Below are 24,337 nucleotides of genomic sequence, written 5' to 3'. Positions count from 1 at the left end.
ACTCAACTCTATTACTCATTCTCTACTAAATCCAAATATAAGCCTACTACTATACCCAAGTTACCAAAAAATGTCTAATTGGAGTTCTGATGAAGAAATTGAAGAAATGGTAGAGGAGGAGGTTGATAGTATAGTGGAGGAGATCCAATACAACTACACTCACCCAGAGGTACCACCAGCTCCAATAATCCGAAGAGTGCACATTGAGAGAGACCGCGAAGAAGGCCACATTCGATTGTGGAATGATTATTTTAGTGATAATCCAACTTACACTAACGCTATGTTCCGTCGTCGCTTTAGAATGAACAAACTATTGTTCCTTCGTATTGTTACCGCTGTTGAGAATGGAGTCCCATACTTCAGACAAAGGCGAGATGCTACTGGAAGGCTTGGTCTTTCTGCACTTCAAAAATGTACGTCAGCTATTCGTTTGATGGCTTACGGATATTCGGCAGATGCGGCGGATGAATATTTACGACTCGCTGAAACAACCTCCCACAAATGCCTTCTACATTTTGTAGAGGGAGTTATAAATCTATTTGGCAACGAGTATCTCAGAAGACCTACAGCGGAAGACCTCCAACGATTACTGAACATTGGAGAACATCGCGGTTTCCCCGGAATGATAGGGAGCATAGATTGCATGCATTGGGAGTGGAAGAATTGTCCCACTGCATGGAAAGGACAATATACACGTGGATCAGGTAAACCGTCAATCGTACTAGAGGCTGTGGCATCACAAGATTTATGGATTTGGCACGCCTTTTTTGGACCACCGGGTTCGTTAAATGATATCAATGTCTTGGACCGCTCCCCGGTGTTTGATGATATCCTACAGGGCCGAGCTCCGAGAGTTAGATACTTTGTCAATGGACGGCAATACAACATGGCGTACTACCTCACAGACGGTATCTATCCCAAATGGGCAACTTTCATCCAATCTATTACACTTCCACGTGGTCGAAAAGCAAAACTCTTTGCTCAATGGCAAGAAGGATGTCGTAAAGATGTAGAGCGTGCATTTGGAGTCTTGCAAGCTCGATTTGCAATCGTGAAGAATCCTGCACTTTTCTGGGATAAAGGAAAAATAGGAAAAATAATGAGAGCATCTATCATCCTGCATAACATGATAGTGGAAGACGAACGACATGACCACAATTTCTACGATCCAACAGAATTCCATCACAGAGAAGGAAGCGGAAGTTCTCAAGTCGATTTATCATATTCTACAGATACGCCAACAAATCTACATAATATGATGGTCACTCGAAATGATGTTCATGATACAGAAATGCATGATCTTTTGCAAAAAGACTTGATTGAGCATATCTGGCAAAAATTTGGTGCAACCGCACAATAAATCTTATTCCAAATTCTGTTTAATATGTTTAATATTTTGAATTTTGTAAAATATGTTTAATATTCTAAAGTTTGTAAAAAATTGTTTCAATTTGTAAAATATTGTTTTCTATTTTATGTAATATAAAAAATTTAAATAATTGTTTTATCATTTTAGATAATTAAAGTTTGATAATTAATAAACAAAAATTAAAAAATTATTATTTAAATGTCTAAGTAACCTATTTGGGGTTCTCTAGTAATAGGGTAATTTTGCTTAAGTTCTCTTAGAATTACTTAACTTAATTTATGATTATTTATATAATTAATTAATGTGAGAGTAACCATGGTGGGTTACTCCACTAATGATGCTCTTAGTCCTTGATCGGAACATTGAAAGAATGACCCTCTCACTTGCTTTATATATGTCGGTCTCATAGCTGATTATTCGAATATTGATAAGAGTGACTTTTATATACAATAGAGAATGACGTATTTAAGTGACGTTATAATGACGTGTTCGTTGAAATGTTTTTATCTACAACTCTACATGTATTTTTCTGGTTTGGTTGAAGATATAATTATTTATCAACCTATACTCTATCCATTAGCCCTCCCCTTCACCCATGAGGCCATGACATAAGCTACCAAAGTTCTTGTGTAACATAGTGCGGATTAAAATATAAAATAGTGTAGTAGCTAGTACGATGTAGTAGCAGCAGCTTGTGATTTGTCAAAATAATGCAAATCTCATGTTCAGATAGCTAGATACAAATTCTGATAACAAACACGATAAAAATACTAAATTATTTCTTATTTTCGCAATATTTTTTAAAATAGTAATTCATTACTTGTTTTCGCAATATTTATCATAAACGTAAAAAAACATGTTACTCTTACTATGACATCACCATATATCATTCAATTAATTTTCCAACGTAGCACACTTGGTTAGACTTAAAAACCAGAAGAAACAAAAAAATATATATAACAAACGCATATTATATGGCAATACAAGCTACATTGCATATATGTTTCATCATCATCATAATCATTATTAATTACAGCATCAAGGTACATATCCATCGACATCTTTATCAGAAGAAAACCTATCCTTAGCTTCGATCAACATGTAACATGTTATATATATAGTCAGGACATGATCACGTACGTGGGAAATAAGGATATTCATCGATCAAGCACTCACGAAAAATATTTATCAATCTCTGCAAAAGTGTCTTGACGTTCATAGACCGGCGTAACCTCGACGACGTCATTTTCATCTTCGTGAAGAAAACTCGTAAGTTCTTTCATGAACGCAGTGTTCTCAACACAAGACTCCTCCAAGATCATGAAATCTTCATCATTCAGAAATGTTGAGAACCCGATAGTATCCTCATCATCAATGTTGTTATTACCAGCGAAATTATCACAGTACAGTAGATGATTGTTAACGGAGGAATCAGAGAACGTGGACGAAGACGACGTAGGATTAACGTTACCATCAACATCAAAGTTCGAGGAAACTGCAGGAGTTGTTGCAACGGCCGCCTGGCAGAGAAGATTCGAGGTTGGTGTGAAGGAAGAGCTCGCTGACTTATCTTGTTCGGAGTCAACGGAAACACTTGTAGTAGTAGTAGTGTGATTAGTAGCTAAGGGGCCACCACTTCCGATGATTTCGGACAGAACACTTTGATTGATTCTCTTTCCAAACCTACTAGCTACCCTATTCAAGAACCTAGCCGATGATAATCTAAGATTCTTGTTGGTCTTCTTCGCCTTCTGATCATTATCAAGAACATCATCACTAGTTGTCTGATTAACTTTTTGTTTCCCCAGGTGGTTTTCTGATTTGTCGGTACCGGAGTTTAAGGACTTGTGTGTAACCGGATCGATACCTTCCTTGATCAAACGTTTTTTGATATGAGTGTTCCAGTAGTTCTTGATCTCGTTATCGGTTCTTCCTGGCAATCCACGAGCTATAGCAGACCATCTGATTAATTAACACCATAAGATTACAATTAGTGATCGCACTAAACATAAAATATGAACTTAATTCAAGCTTAAAAATATTTGCGTTTAGCTTATGATACCCTTTGTATGGTATTTTAGAAAAACACTATATTTTAGTCTTTTTTTTTTTTTTTTGTCAAGCTTTTTTCGTGTAAACTGTTTGATTAAAAATACTAAAATGTTTTGGTTTGTAACTAAAATAAATAGTTACTGCAGCGACGGAAATTGGAAAGTATGCATATCTATGTAATAAAGAGAGAGAGAGACTAACTTGTTGCCGTGAAGGGCGTGAAGAGAGATGATAGAACGTTCTTCGTCTTCAGTGAACTCTCCTCTTTTGATGTCAGGTCTCAGATAATTGGCCCATCTCAGTCTGCAGCTTTTGCCGCATCTCTTGAGTCCTGATCCATTTGAAAACAGTTAATTTTGAATTAATAATAGATACAATAATGAAAGAGAAAAGGTCCAACATTTGAATATTCAAATATGACGGAATAAAATAATACGTACCAGCTTTTTCGGGGAGTGTTCGCCATCCACCTTCACCGTGACGATTAAGGTAAGAGAGAAGCTTCTGATCTTCCTCGGGAGTCCAAGCTCCTTTCTTTAACCCTAATTCAGCTTTGCAACACGGTGTTCGCACCATTCTTGATTCTTGATTCTTGATTCTTCAAAAAGAAACTTAACTTTCTTGATCGAGTTGAAAGGGTTTGTTCTCAAGTGAAACAGGTTGAGAGCAAAGAAGAGAGTTGAAACAAAGTGTGAAATGGGGCGTCGCTATATGATCATAAAGATTGAGCACATGATCTTTTGATTAAAGTATTCAGACATCTGTAGATTTTTCGAATAGACATCTTGCTATTTTGCGATACTCGAGATTGTTTTGTAACATTGAACGACAAGAACACACAGAGAGATAGAGAGATCTCTAGTTGCTAGCTCCGTGTTCTTACCACAAGGAGAGATAATTGAAGGGTTTTAATTTGTAGAGAGAATCTTTTTTCTTATATGAACAAAAAAAGATTAATGTTGGGTTACACTTTGCAAAGTGAGAGAAACTTTGAGGACGAGCCCCCATCTTTATTTATGCTTGCTTGTAGCTAGCTGTACGTGTGGCTGCATCCAGCATCGTTTCAAGGTAATTGCCACGTGGCTCGTTTTGATTCCCTATGCAAAAAAAATTAACCTAATAATTACATAAAACCGCTAACTTTGTCACTGGACGTTTTGAGATAGACGTCTGTGATATTTCATATTTCTCAAGATAATATAATTTATTTTTAATTGTCACAAATAATAGTAGTAATATACTATGAAGACCGCTATTACATTTACATTTACATGTTATATAGATATATGTATATATATTGATAGTAAACAGAAGTGGGGAAATAAAACAATGAATATCAATGGATTGCTAGCCAAAAACATAATTATCAAGTATGAGAAAAATATTATTAATGTTAACGTAAAATTGTCAAGCTAATTAATGACCGATTTATTTTTGAATCCGTAATGCAAATTGTAATTATAATTTTTTGCATGCGAAAATATGAATATATTCGTCGACACTCGACAGTACATACAAAATCAAATTAGAGATTATATTACGGCGCCGGCAGATCTGGAACACCAATTAAATTATAGCAATGTTGAATATTCTCTTGCATTGATCGTATTCTTCTTCTTGACCAAAAAAGAAAAATTGTATTGACCAAATAGGTCGATCGGGTCCAATATACGAAACGATAATATATCATATAAATCTTGAATTTACAATGAGTAAAAAAAAATGTTCGTCGGAATGGGCAACAAATTAAACAGATATCATAAAAATTAAATTATAATTGAAAGAGTAAAAACAAAAGGTCTATCGAAATGCAAAACCACAAAGGTTCAGTACGTGGCGTCGTGGCCATGTCGGGATGTATTCAACTGTAAACGTTGGAGTGCCAGACTTTTCTAAGTACGACTGACCTCTTTACAATTTCAATATGCTTAAGAAATCATTAGACGACAAAAATTTAACGAGAAACAATAAGGCAACGAACGAACACACGAATTGAAAATTCGAGGAAGGTAGCAGTAAGTACTAAACAAAAAATAGTCGTACTTGAATTTTGGGATTAAACTAAGCAACAACTTGGTTACTCAAACACTGACTTGGACATTACCGAAATCGGAATCATGCCAAGGAAAATAAAAAAATCTAAGTAAGGAACAAGAAAAAGAGGTAACGTAATTTCTATTTCGGACAATTAATTTCCACTATGCTGTTGAGACAAAACCCAATAAACTAGTCAAAATATTGTACCTTTTGTTTTCCTATAAAGTTAAGAACAAAGACTACTTTATCTAGTTCTTTTTTCCTTTTCCCTAACATGATATGAAAGGAACATATGGTTTAATTAAGAAAGTTAACCAGATTGGTTTTCATAAATCCAACTCTAACACTAAAAGTCTTTACAAATCCTTCACTCACCCCACTATGCAAAATTACATACAACTCATGCTAAAAAAGTAAGACAACTAGTTTCTTTAGTACAAACACTAAAAAAGAATCTCACCTAGTATGTTGATTCTTGTCTAAACCTCCTGCAGAATTATCAGCGGCCACGGTGGTAGCTAACTCCATTAGCCGTTCATAGTCAATCTCATTAGACTTGAACTTCAGTTTCATACCAGCTTCAATCCATGATCTGATACAAAGAACAGACTGCGTACTATCTTGAGGCATGCAATACTTTTGCTTATCAATCTCTTCGCCTTTACCGCAGAATATCTCTTCCGGTGCAGCGGAAGTCGCCTGAACCGCAAGGAAATCACGAGCCATGTTGGAAAGCCGAGGGTATCTTCCGCTGTTTACCTTCCACCAATCCAACACATCGGTTTGCATCGGGACTATAGACTCTGATAAGTACTGAGTTAGTTCATCAACAACATTGTTACTCATACTTCCTCTTCTTTTCCTTCTAGCGATTTCCTCTGCAAATGAGATATTCCCTCCTCCTCCTTTGTCCTGAGGACGGTACCCGCTAGTCATGGAAGATGTGAAATGAGAGGAGGAATAGTTACGAATAAAATGGGTTCTTGCTTCATCTATATAGCTGTCGAGATTTAACGTCTCTGGAATGTACTCTGTTTTGATCCGTGGGTCAAGAATGGCTGTAATGTAAGTGAATACGTTGCACACTTGGGTGTTGTAACTTCTGGCCTTCTGGGCCATGCTTTCAGCACAAGTTCTTAGCCAGTCTGGATTGTGGCATGATTTTTGGCAAGTCGTGATCATCTCAGATATGTTATCCATGAAGAGCAGTGCCAGACCAACCGTGAGATCCTTGTTCGTGCACATATCTTGAGTGGTCTTGTGGAATGAATCCAAATCCAAGTAACTGTGGACAATAGTCACCGCGTTCTTCTCTGCAGAAGTCAACATCATTCTGTTCTCTAGACAATTCTCGGTGTTCCTAATCACCGAGTCCAAGGACTTGCCAGCCTGCAACAAAAATAAGCTATCACATCACATACAAATATATCTCTAGAGCTTGATGGCTTCCAGGTCAAAGTTATTGAAATCTTACCTTGCACAAGACGTTGACCATCTGGTAATTGCCACTCCAACGAGATGAAGCATCGATCGGAAGTTTCCAGTTGCCTTCTTGATAAGCTGTTGTCAACTGAATGAAATCATCTGATAGCTCTACCGATCCGTTTAACTCCTGTGTGAATTCTCTGACCTTTGAGATTATGGGCTTTATAGTTGCTAACCCCTCATCAATAATTCCATTCAGAGTTTGAGCAGCACAAGGAATGTAGCAGAAAGGCAAGACCTTTTGACCATCCAAGTACTCCTTCAGGGCATGACAAGCGTGAATAGCGTTTTGGCTGTTGTCATGTGTACAACATAGAACCCTGTCTTCAATGGCATATATCTTAAGGACTTTCAAAAGGGAGCTAAAGATCTCAGAACCCCCAGAGGGATAAGGAATCCGACATATATCAAGCAGCAAACTATGAGAAGACCAATGTTCATCTATCCATTGGCCAGTAACGCTCATATAGAAAATGTTTTGATATGAACTCCAGAAACCTAACGTGACAGAAACTTTGGATTGGATATGCTCCAAAGATGTCTTCACATCTCCCCGCATACTTCTGAAAACCTCATGAAGTATGGCTTTATATTTTTCAGCCGGCCATAATTGGATGGCTGGGTTAAGAAATTTGAAGGAGTTTCCTAACCATCTTTCGTCTACAGTAGAAGGAGGAAGCGATGACAAAGCGAGCCACTTAAGAACTAACCAGTTAAGATGATCATAATCGAGTTGCGGTGCTTGTGCTTTCGACTGAGATTGTGACGGCTTCACAACAACTGGTGGTGTCTGTGGTACTGATGAGGTGGTGACAATATCTGCTGACTTATCATAGCCTGGATGTCGATTCGCCAGATGCCTTCCAAGGTTTCCTTAAAACATGAAAACAGAACCCAAGTTAAGATTTTTTTCTTATCCTAGTGCTTAAGAATGAATCACTGAAGTAACAAAGATATAAAAAAAAAGAAATACCAGTGGCTGTAGCAATGGAATAGCTTTGTCCACAGAATTTGCATTTACGAGTTTTGCTGTCTGGTGCAGTCTCAAAATATTTGAGATAGACAGATGTCATTGTCTTCTTCCGTTTAGGGGTAACAGTATTAGCTTTATCAGAAGAAGAAGAGCCTAATCCAATGTCAATGGGATCAGGGTGTGGAACAAGTGTCATATCCATCATAGCTTTAGGTTCCATCTCTGCATCATATTAGTAGTTATCGTCTCAGTTAATAAACCAATACAAAAACACTAAGACCCAGCACAAGAAAGCAAGTTCCACACTTCAACTATATAAGCTCTACGATAATCAGAGTTTTGATATTTTTGTTTACCTTTGTAGGTTTTGAACGCATTGTTTACGTTCCAATCCATCTGTAAAGAGAGAGAAAAAACGGTTGCGAGAGAGTGAAAGTTTTGTTTTTTTAATTATTTGGAGGGAAAGCAGAGAGAAACAGCCGCCAGAACAGAGAGGGGGGAGAAGGAGGATCGGCGCTGGATCTCTCTGAGCCGATTTAAGGGAGAGATGAGCTTTGAGTCAGATGTTCGCCGATCTGAGGGATTGGTCACGACGGCAGATCCGTTGGTTTGGGGCGAATTTGACGGAGGAGAGGAGCTAGGGCACAGTAGCTTGGCTCAATCGCTCGGCTGGTTTTTGGGGATTTGAGACTTTTCTTTAAGGCTCAGCTAATATGACTCCAGCGAATGGCTCGCGTCTCTTTTTGTTTCGGCTTTCGTTTTTTTTTTTTTTTTTTTTTTTTTTTTTTGTAACATTAATATTTAATTAATAAATATCTCAATTTCACCACCAAAAATAGTCAGGTTCATAAAAATTTTATCTTTGAAAAGTATCCTGAAGTAAAAATTAAACAAATATTCTACCATTATTATTTTTTTGGGTTTTTAATCAGATAAAAACGATTTTTCTTTTTTTAAAACAGAAGTAAACCAAAGGTGTAGTAACAAACCAAAATGGTAAATGTGGAATCTAACTCGATTTTCTATATCAAAACAGAAAAAAAATGAAACCAAAATGGTAAATGTGGAATCTAACTCGATTCTCAATATCAAAACGGAAAAAGAAAAACACTCAATAAAACATATTGAAAAAAAAAAACAAAAAATGCAATAATGTCACTGATGATCTTTATAAAGTTTTTTTTATTTATGTAAAAAAAGGAATATTAAAGTGGACCACAACTCATAAAAGCTCAAACACTGGGCAATGGACAATACAAAGCAAATTTATGACCGTTACAAATAAATTTTCAAAAAAACTCCTTCAATTTTTTCCTTAATTTGCGTTTCCTCTTAATCCAAAACCAAAACCAAGACTGAAAAATAAATAGCAATTAATCAAAATCTAAACTACACCCACACACACACTCTCTCTCAAAGCTTTCATTTTGACCAACGCACACACTTTCTTCACTCCAATCAACGGCGTTTGATTAGTTCATAAACTTTAACTCCAAAAAGATCACACACCAGATCTCTTCTTTGCTCTCTTTTGTTGGCTTTGGATGGTGTGAAAATCTTAGATTTCTGGAGAAAAAAAAGAAAAAAAAAATGCCGGTATCGACTCGATCTAAGGTGATGAAACAGGAGCGAAATGGGCAAGAAAACACAAATCTGAATCTTCCGTTGAGGAACCCACATCAAGGTTTGAAGGAGAAGATGAGAGCTTTGACTCTCTTGTACGAGCAGCAAAAGAGAGCTTCTTTTTCTCTCCGGAACCCTAATCATAATCACTCTCCCAAACCTGAAGATCTCAGATTCAAGACTCAGCTGCTTGATTCTTGCAAGAAAGGAGATGACTTTCATCGCCGAGACGGTAAAGATTCTAACTTTGTTGAAGAAGATACCAAAGAGAACAATGTAGTCGAAGCTGATCGGATTTTTGGGATTAATTCGGTTCCGGTTAAGCCTAGTGCTGTGATTAGGAAGCTGTCAATGGGTAATGGAGCTAGAAACGTTACGGAAGCTGAAAAAATTGAGAGTCTTGATGCTTCTGTGAGTCGGATTTTGGTGTTTGTTAGGCTTAGACCAATGGGGAAAAAGGAAAAAGAGAATGGTTCAAGGTGTTGTGTCAAGATTTTGAATAAACGAGATGTTTATCTTACGGAGTTTACGAATGAGAACGATTACCTTAGGCTCAAGAGGATCCGTGTTCGTCATTTCACCTTTGATTCTTCATTTCCTGAAACCACTACACAGCATGAAGTTTATTCCACCACGTAAGTGTATTCAATCATCTCTGTATTGTCTTCAATGGTGTACCCTTTCATTAGCAATCAAGTTCTTAGATGTCTTTTCCCCTTTGATTTATTCAGAACAGGAGACCTTGTTGGAGCAGTTCTTGAAGGAAGAAATGGTTCTGTTTTCTGCTACGGTGCTACGGGAGCAGGCAAGACTTATACGATGCTAGGGACAATGGATAATCCAGGTGTGATGGTTTTAGCAATCAAAGATTTGTTTGCTAAAGTTAGACAGAGAAGCTTAGATGGGAACCATGTTGTTCATCTTTCTTATCTTGAGGTTTATAATGAAACCGTAAGAGATTTGCTTTCACCTAGTAGGCCTCTCATTCTCCGCGAAGATAAGCAGGTAAACATAAAACTGAGATTTCTTTTTGTCTCTTTTAGATTTAGATAAAAACACATTGGTCTCACTCATTTGCTTTTCTCTGAATGTAATCGAAATCAGGGAATTGTGGCTGCTGGTCTCACACAATATAGAGCTTATTCAACAGATGAGGTTTCTAATCTATACATTTTCCATTTTGAATGATCATGAACAACAAAAGCTAATCTATGATATTCGTTTGTTATGGCTTATTGCAGGTTATGGCTTTGCTCCAAAGGGGAAATCAAAACAGAACTACTGAGCCAACTCGTTGCAATGAAACATCTTCCCGCTCACACGCCATCCTTCAGGTTAGAATTCGCATCTTTCTCAGTTATATATCACGTCAAATCAATAGTGTATCATCAATTTTGAGGCCTGGAATGTCTTAAGTTGATCTTTTGTTGCTGTTCGTTAGGTCATAGTGGAGTATAAGACTAGAGATGCTTCCATGAATATTATCAGCCGGGTAGGGAAGCTATCCCTCATTGATCTTGCGGGTTCTGAAAGAGCGCTAGCAACTGATCAAAGGACGCTTAGATCACTGGAAGGAGCAAACATAAACAAATCACTTCTTGCATTAAGTAGTTGCATTAATGCGCTTGTGGAAGGCAAGAAACATATTCCTTACCGAAACTCAAAGCTCACACAACTACTCAAAGACTCACTAGGCGGCTCGTGTAACACGGTGATGATTGCTAATATAAGCCCAAGCAGTCAATCTTTTGGTGAAACACAGAATACTCTCCATTGGGCTGATCGAGCCAAGGAAATTCGTCTAAAGGAATGTGAAGTAAATGAAGAAATGGTTCAAGTGGGTGAAGAAGAAGGGCCTGATCAGGCCAAGCTATTGTTAGAGCTTCAGAAAGAGAACCGTGAATTACGTGTCCAGCTTGCGAAGCAGCAGCAAAAGCTTTTGACTCTTCAAGCAGAGAACTTGGCCGCTGCTAATAACAACAACAACGTTTCTCTGACACCTCCATCAATCTCATCTCTAATGACTCCACCATCTGCGCGAACAGCTCAGCAGAAGAAGAAACCAAGGCACTCGTTGTTATCAGGGACATGTTTCACACCAGAATCATCCAAAAGGACAAAAGCAGAAGAAGCTGTCAAGGAACTTCAGCTAACTGTTAAGGCATTGAAGATGGAGATGGAGAGAATGAAGAGGGAACATGGGTTGCAGATGAAGAAGCAAAAAGACGAATTAATGAAAGATATTTGTAGTAGAAAGAGCGAGAAAACTCCAGAAAGAGGCAAAGAAACAAGAAGGATTGTCACAAGAGGGAGCTTGAGACCAAAGGAGAAGGAGAAGGAGCTAAAAAGCCCAAGCCATCGGTTTGCATCTCCAGTTGCAGCAGCTAAAAAGAGAAGCTTTTGGGACATAACCGTAGCTAATACAAGTCCTGCGTTGGATAGAAGGAAAACAAGAAGCCATGGTCCTGTTCATCAAGAAGCTCCTTCAAAACTGCTTCAGGTAATTTTAACTAGAGTGATGCTATAATCAAAACGCTCTAAAACATTGAAGTTATCCAGCAAGACTCTGTGTACATACACTAATATGTTTGTTTGGTTATTGATGCAGCCGGGGTTTGCTCGTCCACACATGAAGCATTAACAAGTTTGAAGACTTATTCGGGACGTTGTTTCTTTTATTACATTTCTTTAGTCTGTTTTCTCCATTGTTTCCATTGTTTGCTAACATCTATATTCTGTAGGAATGACAATAGCACAATTAATCTTTCTTTTTACTATTTATTTTATCACATTTAAGTTATGTTGTATACTTTATAAATTTTTTTCTTATGCTTATGTTTGGTGTTCTTCTGTATTTTGTTTTCTTATACACTAAAAAATATCCATGAACCACTTTGATTCATTTTATTGTTTTTTTAGTGTATCATATGATATATTAAAAATACATGAAAATGTTTTAAACCGAAGCATAAGTTTTTTAAAAAATACTACAGAAAAAAATATATATTTCTTTCTTACAGAATGATTTGCAACCTAACTTCGAAACCCATATTATTAAGCCCATTAGAGTTTACAAACCCAAAAAGGCCCATTAGGTTTTAATTTTGGTGATGCTATCGTCCTTATATTTAACAGCTGATTACTCTCAACTAGGGTTTCTACGCCACTGAGAGATTTTGTGTCACACAGAAACAGCAAAGATGCCGGCGGCGAAGCAGAGAACTCCCAAAGTTAACCGCAACCCTGACCTAATCAGGGGTGTCGGCAAATACTCGAGGTCTCAGATGTACCACAAGAGAGGTCTGTGGGCAATCAAGGCCAAAAACGGCGGCGTTTTCCCCCGTCACGATGCTAAGTCTAAGGTCGATGCTCCGGTTGAGAAGCCAGCCAAGTTTTACCCTGCCGAAGACGTTAAGAAGCCACTTGCTAACAGACGCAAGCACAATCCCACCAAGCTAAAGTAATCACCCATTTCTCTTCTTCTTCTTCGATTCGTTTTTTTTTCAGTTTCTATCTAAATGTATTAGAATGGTTTTGGATCTACTGGGAATATAGTAGAGATCGTTTAAGTTTCTAGGATTTGTGGGAATGTAGGATTCATAGAACTCGTATGCTCTGTTAATCATGTAACACTTTGATGATATATATGTGTAATCAAATATTAATATGGTTTTGCATTATGTTGTGTATTTGCAGAGCAAGCATCACTCCAGGAACTGTGTTGATCATTCTTGCTGGTAGGTTCAAGGGAAAGAGAGTTGTATTCCTGAAGCAACTTTCTTCTGGTCTGCTTCTTGTTACAGGTGAGTTCTTTTATCTCTTTTGGTAGTGTTGGTTTTGATTTGTTGTGGTTTGTTCAATTTGTAAACTTTGCTGATGTATTTCTGTTTGTTTGTTTGATCTGCTTCATTTTAGGCCCGTTCAAGATCAATGGTGTTCCATTGAGACGTGTGAACCAGGCTTATGTTATTGGAACCTCAACAAAGGTTGACATTTCTGGAGTCAACACTGAGAAATTCGATGACAAGTACTTTGGAAAGGTTGCTGAGAAGAAGAAGAAGAAAGGAGAAGGCGAGTTCTTCGAAGGAGAGAAAGAGGTATGTACATATTTTTAGTTTACATGTTAGTAAACTAACCAGAAATGGATTGTTTGTGTTTCCATTTTTTTTTTTTTTTGTTACATTACCTTATCCATGACGATTGTTTGTTTAAACAGGAGAAGAAAGAGATCCCACAAGAGAAGAAAGAAGACCAGAAAACCATTGATGCTGCTGTGATCAAATCCATTGAAGCAGTCCCAGAGCTCAAGATGTACCTTGGAGCCAGGTTCTCATTGAGTCAAGGAATGAAACCACATGAGCTTGTTTTCTAGATTTCATATTGTTTCTCAAATTTCAAGAACATCTGTTTCTTTGAGTTTTTCCCTCTTTAATCGTCGTCCTTGGATCTTAAAGACACTGTTTTCTCTAAATTATATATCAAATTTTCGATCAATCTAGCTTGAAGACATGATGTTATGAATCGAGAGAAATAAACATATGGATTTGAACGATCATGAATTAATTTTTAATCCAAAATAATCAACAGCAGATTTTGCCATAATGGAAGCAAATTCACCAAAACTAATTACACCGTCTCCATTTGTATCTGCTTCTTTGATCATTTCCGTTAGTTCTTTATACGTCAATGGTTGACCCATCTTGGCCATTGCTCCGGCAAGCTCGGCCGCGCTGATGAATCCGTTACCATCTCTATCGAACGATTTGAAAATGTCGAGTAATTGCTCTGAATTGATAAGGATCTCTTCGTTCAGATCAGGAAGAATCGTGCCAACAAGCTCATCAAATTCGACAAAACCGTTGCCGTTTGAGTCCATGCTAGCTAGCAAAACGTGGATTTGGTCGCCTGAAGGTTTGAGGCCGAGTGACCGGAGAAGCGCAGCGAGTTCTAAAATTGTCAAGCTTCCGTCTGCGTCCATGTCGAACCGGTCGAAAATGTCTTTTAGTTGTCTAATCTGTCCCTCCATTTTTTCTAATCTTCTTTAGGAATCCAAATCAGAACCGATTAATCAATATTGTCCACGGTAGAGATCGAAGAGATCATTAAGAGGTGATGATGATGATCAATGAAAAGGAGAACTTGCCAAATGAAGATTTTTTTTTTTTTTTTTTTTTTTTTTTTTGTTGTTTTGGTTTCTTTTGGAGAACGTAGTATTAAAATTCTGCAACTTTTGTTTGTTTTCGTTTTTGTGGGTTTGTTGTTAATGGTTGCTGATAAAAATAGATTAGACCACGTATTCATTTCTGTACGGCTATTGAGATATGATAACTTCATAATGATTGAACTTTTTTTGTTGTTCAAATATTCATTTGATTCTTATGAAACTTTATCTATATACGAAACCAATTTAATATTATGATTAGAAATGTGCCTACTTATTATAGTTAAATAAAGAAAATTATTTATGAAATGTCGATGGTAAAACTAGTGAAATGTGCTAAATTCATGATAATTGTTGTGAAACATGACATTGACATTGTCCTAAGAAGAAGAAAGATAAATGACCTTAATAAAGAAAAACAAACAAACTAAAAGAAAACATAGAAACAAAAGCAATTAAAATTTAAGATGATATCAAGCAGAATCGCTTTTCCTAGCCGTCCGATTGTTACGACGAGCACAGCAACCGCAGGAATAGACGATGATGAGGAGAACGAGGAGACAAATGTTGAAGACCAGAAGATTCCTCCACTTCGCTCTTATGTTGGCTAACACTCCCGCTTTGCATGCGTTGCAATTGTAACACAACTCCGTTTGCACGTTGCTCCATGTACCGCAGTCTCCGTTGTTGTTCGCCCCAACCGCCGTTTCGTTTTTGGTCGGTGGCATCCACATAGTAGCGTTTCTGAACTCGAAGTTGCAATCTGATGGCGGCTTACAACAACCTGACTACTCAAACACAACCACTAATTGAATTACATAACCAATATCATTAACATTGACATATAACTTATACGTACTAATACAAAACTTATCAAAACAACGAAAATATATACAAAACCTAAATTCGTCTAAACTTGTCTTGCAATTTTATTTTTTTACTATTATATAAAAACTTAATGATGAATTTAACCGTACCAATGATTTTTTTCTAAAATAAACTACTTATATAACTCTTAAATTATAGACAAAAAAAAAACCTGGATTGGAGACAAGTTCTTGTGATAAAAGGCATCAGCGATCTGACTAACAGGACCATAACTCAAATCATCACACACCCTAGCCTCAGCCAAACAAGATCTTATTCCAACCCATCTCTTCCCACCAACGAACCCGTTAAGCCAAGTGGAGAAATCAACGGTCCGGTACTCTCTATACCCTCTTCCGGAGACAACATGACCGGCTCCTTTGTTCGTCACAAAGAAGAGAAATATGGAGAATCCCATCAACGCAACAATGCCCGTAAACAGTATGATCAAGTACGAGACCATTGCGAAGTTTTCCTTGAAACAAGATCCTATCACCCCGATCAACGACACCACGAAGAGGATGCATCCAGTCGTGAGAAGTGGTGCCCGAATGGCTGATTCACAATCGGTCACGCCTTGATGAACGAACATGTAAATCGAGTAACCAATGGCTGATATGCCCACTAACATCACCAATGTGTTGGCTAGACCCACCACGAAATTGCTTACTCGAAACATTTTTTAATATTTTTTCTTTCTCTGATGGATGAACTTGAATAAAGATAGAGAGAGAGAGGTTTCTTCGGTTAGAATTTGAGATTTGTTTTTTTGCAACGTTTTCGTGTGTGTGTGTGTTTTTAAGTGTGTGGAGTCGTGGTTATTGGGGAAAGGGGGAACGGTTGTTTTTTTTGGGTAGTGGGGGAGAATGAGATTAGTGGAGATTATTTTAGCCATTGGTTTTTAGTTTATACCACTGGAGGAGTTAGAAAACGTGTGACGGTTAAGAAGATCCCTTTAGTTTAGAGAGACTCGTTAAATTAGATTTTGACTATTTCTTATTGCAACGTCACTCAAGACTATTTTAAACATGTGATTTTAGAGACTTATTGAATTGAATCCAAGCATGTTGGGAAAATTATATATAGGTTTAAGATACTAATTTATTTAAAATAACAATGCAAAATAATTTATGTTTTGACGATTTTAGACCCTGGAGATCTTCTTAATTTTTGCTTTCATAATCTAAACTCCAAACCATATTTTAATATCCAATTTTACGGTTAAAATGTTATCATCAGTTTGAGTTTTCCAGATTTTGAAGATCCTATCATAAGTTTTGTTTATGCTATACAATAAACCAAAAAGAAACAAGTGATTATATCTGAAATAAACCAAAGAAAAAAACTAGTCCCGAACTATCATGTACATTTGAGTTTGACGCAAGGAAAATGAAATTTTCAAGTATAATGGCCTCGATAATCATCGGGTTCATCGAAAGTGTCAAAAATGGACTTGGCAATGGCGAGGCTGACACAAACGAGAAATAGTGAAGGATAAGAGAACATGGAGAGATATTTCCATTGATGAACTATGGCTTTTAAGATGCTCAGCTGGCAACCTCTGCAACTCAGACAGTATTCGTATGAACAATATTCAGGAACATGGTTCTCTACGTGTTGATGTTTCCAACTCCATTCTCCTGGCTGCCCGAACATTGTCCTCTCTCCACATCCTTTTGGTTGTGCGCAGCAAAACTTCTGCATGTATTTCATCATTATTACTAGAGATTGATCATCATACAGGAATGAATGAATGAGATGAGATGAGATGACATAAGTACTTTACCCAAACATTGCTGTTTTGGCTGGCATTGTAGTTACAGTTATGGTTATGAATGATGCAGTCCGTGACTTTTGCAAGTTTACTTGCAGGGAACAACTGACCGACCAGTTGCTTGGCGGTTCGCTTATCCTCGGCCGGGTTCTTGGCGATTCCGAAGGTTGTATTGTAGATGAAACACTTTAAAGAGTAGCCACCAAGGACAATGCATACGAATATCATTGCATATATGTAAGTTGTGAACATACGTTTGGAGCGAAAGCAGATTGCGTAAAGAGCAAACTGAGGAATCACCAGCAAGAGCAAACCAATGACAATGAAACTGCGATCGGTCTCTCGGATACATTGTGAGACTGTTTTTCTATAATATAAACCTGTTCCCGTCATAGTTAAGCCCATGCATATGAGGATTATGGTCGCCATTGTTAGGAACCCAGTTCGTAGCTCAGACATTTTCTTCTTTTCCTGTTTTATCGAATCCAAATCCAAAAAATCTAAAAAGACTCGGTGGATGAAATTTCTGTTTCAATACCTGGTGATATACGAAGAAGTTGCAAAAAAGAGACAAAGAAACATGAACAGAGAGATATCAGGTGTTTTTTGAGTTTTAAGACCTTAGTTTAGTATGAGGACAGCTTTTTAGAACAGGTCAAAACTGTTTAACGGTTGGTTGACTCTAAAACCATAATTTCTAAATATAGAAATTTTAGTTACATATAGTACACAAACTCTTCTGACATGCAACTTTGATAAACAACAAGCAAACTCTGAAACTCCGGTTATTACCAAACTATGTACTTGAAAATAACCTAACTTTTGTCTGACTTTTGAGATTTGCCGGAAAGAGTTTTTATTCAGGCAGGGACTCTGTTTTTTTGAGAAGGGATTTTTGTGGGGGAGGAGTTTTCTTTGAAGTCCATCATTTTGTTCAAAGCTCCAACATAAGCTTTGACGCTTGACACCACAATATCTATTTCTGATCCCGTTCCACTGCCAAACACAAGACAGCCCGTTCCGTGTTATAACTACTACTCGAGCAAGAATAACAAAAAAAAAAAAAAAAAAACATGCGGCTAAATCGATCCGGTTTAAATGAGATATGGAGAGAGGATTTTACCTAAAGGTCCTTAGAACTTCCTCACCGGTTATTGCATTTGTAGATGAGTATTTGTTGCTTCCGCGGATGAGAACTCGTGTGGTTGCAATTGCATCGATGCCTTCTGTTACTGCATTCATCGAGTACTCAAGCAGAGTCGCTGGTTCCTGTAGAGGAACAAAGTTTTTTAAATGACCGATGATTCATAGGTGAATTATCTGTAAATGAGAGTCTCAATTGTGTATAAAAGTACCTTTACGATAAGATCGACTGCCTTGTAAGCTGAATCAACAGGCCCGGTTCCCATAGAACAGGCGACATGCTCTTTGCCATCAGCGTCAGCAAGTTTTACAGTTGCTGTTGAAAGCCCGAGGGTTCCACAAGTTATCTGCATTCCACTTTTAAGCAAATGAGAATAGGCTAAAAGAAAATGAAAAAGAAAACAGCTTGATCTGAGTTTCACCTGAATGTCCAGGAGTTTCCACACGGCTTCAGGCTGGAAAACTTCATCAGATACTAAAGCTATTATGTCCGCATCGGTAACTCTCTGGATCAGCAAGGGAACATATACGATCAGGAGACATTACATGAAACCCTCAAGAGCACTAAAATAGAAGAAAGAGCAATCCTCTTTCATCTTCCTCTTTAACTAACGAAACAAAGTATGTACAAATGGATTCACATTTCAAATTAGCCACGGAAACTGAACTATTATAAGGTCTTATGAAGTTTGAAAAAGCTCATACTTGAAATTGAAAACGTGAGCAGACGTTTGAATACATAACAAGATAACCAGAACAATTACCTTTTTCTGCTCAGCCACAGTTTTGAAGCGCCAGAAAATTGTACTTAGCTGTTCATCATCAAAATCATAACCAAGCTGGAAACGTAGAAAAGATAAGAGGACATTAGTGTCTCACACGAAGAAACCGAGTATGTGTAAGATTAATGTGTACCTCAGTCAAACGGTCTTTCAGCGCATGACGCCCACTGCATAATATTATATCCAAGCAAAAGCAGAAACCAACAGTTAAGACTTCAGGTTATGAACACATGTTGACAAAAACGTTGATGCTTAATAATGTCTTAAAATATTCAACGTCTCAGGCGAATTACGTAGAGCATATCCACCAATTACAGGCTAGTTGCATTGTCTGAACAAGAAAAAGAAAAAATGGGAGTTTATAGGCAAAACAGACTAAACAAGAAAGACACATACCTAAGCTTCCCCAAGACAATGCCAGCATCATTTGATCGTTCGAGTCCAATTTCTTCGGGACAGATAATTTCATATGTACCCTTGTGTTTCAGCATTCCATCCTAAAAGAAGCATGAAAAGTCATTAAGTGCAACAGGAATAACAATCAAGACGAAAATAGTAGAGTTCTGCAGGAGGCTGAAAGAGTGAACATGCAAGCCGAAAGAGTTTGAACTTTAATTATTAATTCATCCTATTCATGGTCAAGCAATGGATATTGAGGGGTCAAACCATAAGCATACTGTGTGAAAGGCTACAGCCTATGCATAGCGGTAAAAAACAGATTATGTGGTAACTTTTAATGTTTCTCAAAGAGTAATCTCATCACAGAAATAATCAAATACATAATTATAAAGATGATTTTTATGAACTGACCTGATGAATACCACTTTCATGGGCAAAGGCATTCGCTCCTACAATAGCCTTATGGGGCTGTGTCTGCATTCCAGTGTACTCTTCAACCTGAGAATCAATCCACCAGTTATGAGACACCTTATATCGAAATCTACAAATTTTTCCCCCTTCTTAAGAGAATTAGTACTTGTTTTTACAATGTAAAGAATGAAGTTCCGAAGTGGTACCATCTTGCTTGTCATAACAATGTGCCGAGTATCAAGTCCAGTAAATAAACCTCCTAAAACATGATCTCCACGGCATTTTATGGCCATCACAACCTACACTTACACGACAATCATAAGGTAAGGATTAAGTATCCCACTACAGCTCAAGAAGAATATAAACTGAAAGTCTTAAATTGACAACCCCTTCCCTGAGACAAAATATCCAAGTAGCAGAGGATGGGCAATAGCCATCTTTTCACCTAATAACTAAATTTACCTCCACATGTCCTTTTTCAGGTAATTGTAGCCAATGCTATACTAAGACTCAATACTTAGATGTTTGGGCTTGAAAAATCTTACTAGGGCACACTATTCCACGTTTCTCACCGATTCTTTTGGCTTACACATTTCACGCCCACCAAAAAGATTTAGTACAGGAAAGGTTCACACGTCTTGACAAATTAATGAAACTCTGACCTCTTCCAGTGAAGCGTTTCCAGCTCTTTCACCGATTCCATTGATCGTCACTTCCACCTGTCTTGCACCTGCATGTGCTCCCTGAATTGGAAAAGGTTAACACACACACACACGCACATTAGCATTACATACATACAACAATTTAAATTAGCTTAAGTTGTTCCAAGTAGAAAAAGACATACAGATAAAGTGTTGGCCGTAGAGAGTCCAAGATCATTCTGACAATGCGTTGAGATGATAACATTTTCGATCCCTGGAGTATTGGCTTTGATATCAGCAATCAATTGACCAAACTCAATAGGTAAAGTTATACCAACAGTATCAGGAATGTTGAGTGTTGTTGCTCCAGCTTTAATCACTTCACCAAGAATCTCGTACAAGTACTCTCTCTCTGATCTAAAAAGAACAAAAGAAAGCATCTTTACAATTTACCAACAAAAGAAAAAGAGGAATCTTTGCTAAGGAATCGAATCTTAGCTTCACAATCAAGATTAGAATATAAACAACGAACCTTCCTGCATCTTCTGGACTGAACTCGACGTCTTCACAACCCAAGCTCCTCGCAAATCTAACCATATTCCTAGCAATCTCGATGACCTCTGCTTTGGTTTTCTTCAGTTTATGCTCCAAATGAATATCACTGGTAGCGATAAAAGTATGGATCCTAGGCCGCTTAGCATACTTGACAGCATCCCAAGCCCTCTCAATATCCTTCTTATTGCATCTAGAGAGTCCACAGATGACCGGAACATAGCCATTCTCATCAACAGTGTTTCCAATAGTCTCAGCTATAGTCTTGACCGCTTCAAAATCATCTTTTGAGGCGGCGGGGAAGCCGGCTTCGATAATGTCCACGCCGAGTTTAGCTAGCTGACGAGCGATGTCGAGCTTTTCCTTGGAAGTGAGTGTAGCGCCTGGAGACTGTTCACCGTCCCGGAGAGTCGTATCGAAGACACGGACGTAGTTGGGATCGGAAATGCGGTTGGGGATGTATTCGGGACGGCGACGGAGAGGGATGTGAGGTGGTAGAGGAGAAGGATCTGAGATTGAACATGAGAGGCGAAGGGTTTGGCTTCGGAGAGATATGGAACAGTGACGGGAAGGTTTGACTAGGAAGGAGAAAGGTGTTGGCTTTGAGGAGAAGGTGGGGAGAGAAGGAGTTGTTGGTAAGAGATTAGGGTTTCTTAGAAGCGAAGACGCCATTGCAGGACAGAGAGAGAGAGAGAGAGATGAAGGTTTAACAACGTGGCGGCGGTGGCGGCTAACTTTGATCCAGCACTATCTCTGCTCGTCACTCTTCTATTTATTTATTATTGAGAACAAGTCTTTCTTTCTTTTTTTTCTTTCTTGTCCCACTTGAAATTTTCTCCCTAACATATTAATTTTTGTGCTATGCATTAGTCAAACTGGAATTATAAAATGACGACCAAAATAATCAAAATGTGCTGCTGACACAGCTGTGTGTGTTCATGGATAAGATTATGATCAAAGTGTGCTGATGGATAAGTTTGTGCTGAAACATATCATGCGATAATATGTTTGCAGATATCTGAAAGTACAAAGAGTGTTCTGTTGATTGTTGTATCATGTTAAGTTGTTATTAGCAAACAGATTTGAAATGCAAACTTAACATATCTCATTACCGGTTTGTATGTATTTTTTTCACAGTTTCAAAATTGCTTGCATTCGTGTGAAGCAGGTATGGACTAATCAAGGAGTTTATCTTTTAATCTAAAAATTGTATTGATAAACTTATCTTGGAATGATACAAGAGTGCTCTACTTTAGCTACAAAACCAACCACAAAAATTCTAGACCCGGATAGTTGGACCGGTATATGATCCGGGACGCATGTGAAGATCATCGGGTGTGTCGATCTGTACAAGCCAAGCGTATTCGTCTTCTTTTCCTTCCACCTTCTTCATTCCTTCCTCCAATGCTATTATCATCAATCAAAGAGAAAAAAAACACCGGTAAAGTAATGTTCTTCTGAAGGAAAAGATAGTAGTCAAAAGAGAAAGTTTGCATACCGAAGGTGGAAAAGGGATAGTCCATGTAATAACTGCAACTCCTGCCTACACTTTCTTTGTAAGGAGGCGTGAGGATGTCGAGCACCGCACATGGAGTAAGCGCAGTGAAGGAATGGAGATTGCCTCCAGTCTTTGGGTACAACACTGGTATCTCAGACTGAGGTGTTATAACTTTGTCACTCACCAATTTTGCCAACCTTGCTGTTACAAGTAGTTGCAAGACGTCTTCATTATCATCAATCCCACAAAGTGAAACCCGACATGAGAAAAAAAAAAAAAGGATTAACTTGGAAGAGAACCGGGCACACCTTTGTCTTGTGAGATAATACAAGGAGGCTCGACCCAATCGTAAGCTTTAACATGAAGTGATCCATAGAGGATTTTGCTAAACACAGTCATCTCTGGATGGTCATGCAAAGGAATCACTGAAGATGTTGGGAAGCAGAAGATACACATCTGAAGAAAAACAAAATAAACACTTTGTGTTTAGGTTATCTTGATTGATCACAAGAAAAGAGTTCAGTATCAATCAAAGACTTACTGTAAAAGTATCACATTCATGTATGTCTAAGAATGTTATGGGTTGTGCCCATCGTCCTACTCTGTTAAATCGGCTAACACCGGAAACCCCATAGCCTCGATCATCGTCTTGAGCTTCCTCTTGAAGCCCAACATCTGCAGGACTAACTGAGTCTGCACATAAAAAAGACCAAAAAACCAATCACACCTCTGCTTATAAACAATCATTTAACAGAACAAGATTTGATCTCTTCTCTAAACAGAACATATAAAAACTTCAACTTTCACCCCCAATGAACCCTAAAACACTGATCCTCATAGTCCCTTTTATGTACAATAGATTAGATTGATACATCTCTTCTCTAAACCGATAATTTCATCATGTAATACATAAAGTTTCAACCTTTGTATATTCCTCAGCGACTCTGACGATTTCAAATTGTGAATTTTGCAATTGCCCAGATTTAGTGGGATTCACACAAGTCAAATGAGCTACTCATGATAAATCATATCACTAATTCCATCAAAACCAGCAGAAACTGCAAAAACCCTATCCGCAATCCTAGAAAATCAATCAGAGACAGAAGAAGAAAGAGAAGAAAAAAGGTACCCAAGACAGAGCATAGTTTTTGGACAGCCATGGAAGCAGGAGAAGGAGCTTTGCCAGTGAAAGTCTCCTTGCAGAGGTCGTAAAGCTCTTGTACTCTGGGAGAAGAATTCTCCTGATTCCTTGACGCCATGTGAAAGTCTTTCTTGTTAACCAGATTCAACAAAACCTTTTCACCAGCTTTGAACAATCTCGACAACATTCTCCTCTTTTTCTTGCAAACTTTTGTGTGTTGGTAAATTGTTCGAATGTTCTTATCCTAGGGAGTGATTAACACATGAGTTAAGTTAGGTGCGTCTCAATCCCTAATCATTAACCTTTATTTTTATGCTCTAATGGATTCGGTAGCAATATTAAACCTATTTTATGCTTTTTATATTCAGAAGTTATTTTGCATAAAATTGTCTTATTCAGTTGAATTTAGTTTGCATATTATCTTTTTAT

The 24,337-nt window shown here is 37.8% G+C and overlaps 9 protein-coding genes across 9 annotated transcripts; 2 read left to right on the top strand and 7 right to left on the bottom strand.

Annotated features, from left to right (window-relative positions):
* Nucleotides 1–2,309: 2,309 nt before the first annotated feature.
* On the bottom strand, nt 2,310–4,406 carry LOC104740554 (transcription factor MYB51). The gene is made up of 3 exons (XM_010461176.2): nt 3,862–4,406; nt 3,623–3,752; nt 2,310–3,331 (listed from the first exon to the last, which is right to left on the bottom strand). The coding sequence occupies exons 1-3, from the start codon at nt 3,995–3,997 to the stop codon at nt 2,542–2,544; spliced, it is 1,056 nt and encodes a 351-aa protein (XP_010459478.2). The 5' UTR covers nt 3,998–4,406; the 3' UTR covers nt 2,310–2,541.
* Nucleotides 4,407–5,738: 1,332 nt separating this feature from the next.
* On the bottom strand, nt 5,739–9,055 carry LOC104740553 (zinc finger BED domain-containing protein RICESLEEPER 2). The gene is made up of 4 exons (XM_019235376.2): nt 8,273–9,055; nt 7,917–8,138; nt 6,933–7,816; nt 5,739–6,847 (listed from the first exon to the last, which is right to left on the bottom strand). The coding sequence occupies exons 1-4, from the start codon at nt 8,310–8,312 to the stop codon at nt 5,915–5,917; spliced, it is 2,079 nt and encodes a 692-aa protein (XP_019090921.2). The 5' UTR covers nt 8,313–9,055; the 3' UTR covers nt 5,739–5,914.
* A 116-nt stretch (nt 9,056–9,171) lies between these two features.
* On the top strand, nt 9,172–12,393 carry LOC104775971 (kinesin-like protein KIN-8A). Its single transcript, XM_087483299.1, has 6 exons — nt 9,172–10,174; nt 10,271–10,544; nt 10,644–10,694; nt 10,781–10,873; nt 10,981–12,039; nt 12,148–12,393. Exons 1-6 carry the CDS (start codon nt 9,507–9,509, stop codon nt 12,178–12,180), a joined length of 2,178 nt encoding a protein of 725 aa, XP_087339425.1. The 5' UTR covers nt 9,172–9,506; the 3' UTR covers nt 12,181–12,393.
* Nucleotides 12,394–12,532: 139 nt separating this feature from the next.
* LOC104740549 (large ribosomal subunit protein eL6z) lies at nt 12,533–14,033 on the top strand. The gene is made up of 4 exons (XM_010461172.3): nt 12,533–12,999; nt 13,236–13,342; nt 13,455–13,636; nt 13,756–14,033. The coding sequence occupies exons 1-4, from the start codon at nt 12,740–12,742 to the stop codon at nt 13,909–13,911; spliced, it is 705 nt and encodes a 234-aa protein (XP_010459474.1). The 5' UTR covers nt 12,533–12,739; the 3' UTR covers nt 13,912–14,033.
* LOC104740550 (putative calcium-binding protein CML15) lies at nt 13,920–14,707 on the bottom strand. The gene has a single exon (XM_010461173.3). It carries the CDS (start codon nt 14,563–14,565, stop codon nt 14,092–14,094), a length of 474 nt encoding a protein of 157 aa, XP_010459475.1. The 5' UTR covers nt 14,566–14,707; the 3' UTR covers nt 13,920–14,091.
* Nucleotides 14,708–15,000: 293 nt separating this feature from the next.
* LOC104740548 (tetraspanin-11) lies at nt 15,001–16,446 on the bottom strand. The gene is made up of 2 exons (XM_010461171.2): nt 15,740–16,446; nt 15,001–15,488 (listed from the first exon to the last, which is right to left on the bottom strand). The coding sequence occupies exons 1-2, from the start codon at nt 16,244–16,246 to the stop codon at nt 15,174–15,176; spliced, it is 822 nt and encodes a 273-aa protein (XP_010459473.2). The 5' UTR covers nt 16,247–16,446; the 3' UTR covers nt 15,001–15,173.
* A 379-nt stretch (nt 16,447–16,825) lies between these two features.
* LOC104740547 (tetraspanin-16) lies at nt 16,826–17,937 on the bottom strand. The gene is made up of 2 exons (XM_010461170.2): nt 17,354–17,937; nt 16,826–17,265 (listed from the first exon to the last, which is right to left on the bottom strand). Exons 1-2 carry the CDS (start codon nt 17,798–17,800, stop codon nt 16,966–16,968), a joined length of 747 nt encoding a protein of 248 aa, XP_010459472.2. The 5' UTR covers nt 17,801–17,937; the 3' UTR covers nt 16,826–16,965.
* An 80-nt stretch (nt 17,938–18,017) lies between these two features.
* On the bottom strand, nt 18,018–22,371 carry LOC104740546 (2-isopropylmalate synthase 1, chloroplastic). The gene is given in 13 exon segments (XM_087483300.1): nt 18,018–18,251; nt 18,253–18,337; nt 18,465–18,610; nt 18,697–18,831; nt 18,907–18,990; nt 19,249–19,323; nt 19,400–19,433; nt 19,663–19,763; nt 20,077–20,163; nt 20,283–20,375; nt 20,739–20,819; nt 20,921–21,134; nt 21,250–22,371. Coding segments are annotated over 13 exon segments (1,881 nt in total). The 5' UTR covers nt 21,942–22,371; the 3' UTR covers nt 18,018–18,197.
* Nucleotides 22,372–22,456: 85 nt separating this feature from the next.
* Nucleotides 22,457–24,337, bottom strand: LOC104740545 (plant cysteine oxidase 3). Its single transcript, XM_010461166.3, has 5 exons — nt 23,897–24,337; nt 23,309–23,460; nt 23,076–23,223; nt 22,768–22,968; nt 22,457–22,676 (listed from the first exon to the last, which is right to left on the bottom strand). Exons 1-5 carry the CDS (start codon nt 24,093–24,095, stop codon nt 22,549–22,551), a joined length of 828 nt encoding a protein of 275 aa, XP_010459468.1. The 5' UTR covers nt 24,096–24,337; the 3' UTR covers nt 22,457–22,548.

Source organism: Camelina sativa, chromosome 14, assembly GCF_030686135.1.
Source record: "Camelina sativa cultivar CO46 ecotype springtype chromosome 14, ASM3068613v1".
Taxonomy (NCBI): domain Eukaryota; kingdom Viridiplantae; phylum Streptophyta; class Magnoliopsida; order Brassicales; family Brassicaceae; genus Camelina; species Camelina sativa.
The sequence above is the reverse complement of the archived record's forward strand: the minus strand, read 5'-3'. Positions and strand labels throughout refer to the sequence as shown.

Bases quoted from the DNA above. Each gene is read 5' to 3' on its own strand.
- LOC104740554 (XM_010461176.2), bottom strand. From the start codon at position 3,997: ATGGTGCGAACACCGTGTTGCAAAGCTGAATTAGGGTTAAAGAAAGGA. The intron at 3,753-3,861 runs GTACGTATTATT...CAAATGGATCAG, and splicing joins AACACTCCCCGAAAAAGCTG to GACTCAAGAGATGCGGCAAA. The intron at 3,332-3,622 runs GTTAGTCTCTCT...TTAATTAATCAG, and splicing joins CACGCCCTTCACGGCAACAA to ATGGTCTGCTATAGCTCGTG.
- LOC104740553 (XM_019235376.2), bottom strand. From the start codon at position 8,312: ATGGATTGGAACGTAAACAATGCGTTCAAAACCTACAAAG. The intron at 8,139-8,272 runs GTAAACAAAAAT...AATATGATGCAG, and splicing joins TGCGTTCAAAACCTACAAAG to AGATGGAACCTAAAGCTATG. The intron at 6,848-6,932 runs GTAAGATTTCAA...TTTTTGTTGCAG, and splicing joins TGGTCAACGTCTTGTGCAAG to GCTGGCAAGTCCTTGGACTC.
- LOC104775971 (XM_087483299.1), top strand. From the start codon at position 9,507: ATGCCGGTATCGACTCGATCTAAGGTGATGAAACAGGAGCGAAATGGG. The intron at 10,175-10,270 runs GTAAGTGTATTC...TGATTTATTCAG, and splicing joins CATGAAGTTTATTCCACCAC to AACAGGAGACCTTGTTGGAG. The intron at 10,695-10,780 runs GTTTCTAATCTA...GGCTTATTGCAG, and splicing joins GAGCTTATTCAACAGATGAG to GTTATGGCTTTGCTCCAAAG.
- LOC104740549 (XM_010461172.3), top strand. From the start codon at position 12,740: ATGCCGGCGGCGAAGCAGAGAACTCCCAAAGTTAACCGCAACCCTGAC. The intron at 13,000-13,235 runs GTAATCACCCAT...GTGTATTTGCAG, and splicing joins CACAATCCCACCAAGCTAAA to AGCAAGCATCACTCCAGGAA. The intron at 13,343-13,454 runs GTGAGTTCTTTT...GCTTCATTTTAG, and splicing joins TGGTCTGCTTCTTGTTACAG to GCCCGTTCAAGATCAATGGT.
- LOC104740550 (XM_010461173.3), bottom strand. From the start codon at position 14,565: ATGGAGGGACAGATTAGACAACTAAAAGACATTTTCGACCGGTTCGAC.
- LOC104740548 (XM_010461171.2), bottom strand. From the start codon at position 16,246: ATGTTTCGAGTAAGCAATTTCGTGGTGGGTCTAGCCAACACATTGGTG. The intron at 15,489-15,739 runs GTTTTTTTTTTG...GTGTTTGAGTAG, and splicing joins AGAACTTGTCTCCAATCCAG to TCAGGTTGTTGTAAGCCGCC.
- LOC104740547 (XM_010461170.2), bottom strand. From the start codon at position 17,800: ATGTCTGAGCTACGAACTGGGTTCCTAACAATGGCGACCATAATCCTC. The intron at 17,266-17,353 runs GTAAAGTACTTA...AAATACATGCAG, and splicing joins GCCAAAACAGCAATGTTTGG to AAGTTTTGCTGCGCACAACC.
- LOC104740545 (XM_010461166.3), bottom strand. From the start codon at position 24,095: ATGTTGTCGAGATTGTTCAAAGCTGGTGAAAAGGTTTTGTTGAATCTG. The intron at 23,224-23,308 runs GTAAGTCTTTGA...GTTTTTCTTCAG, and splicing joins ATGAATGTGATACTTTTACA to ATGTGTATCTTCTGCTTCCC. The intron at 22,677-22,767 runs GTATGCAAACTT...TGATGATAATAG, and splicing joins CTATCCCTTTTCCACCTTCG to CATTGGAGGAAGGAATGAAG.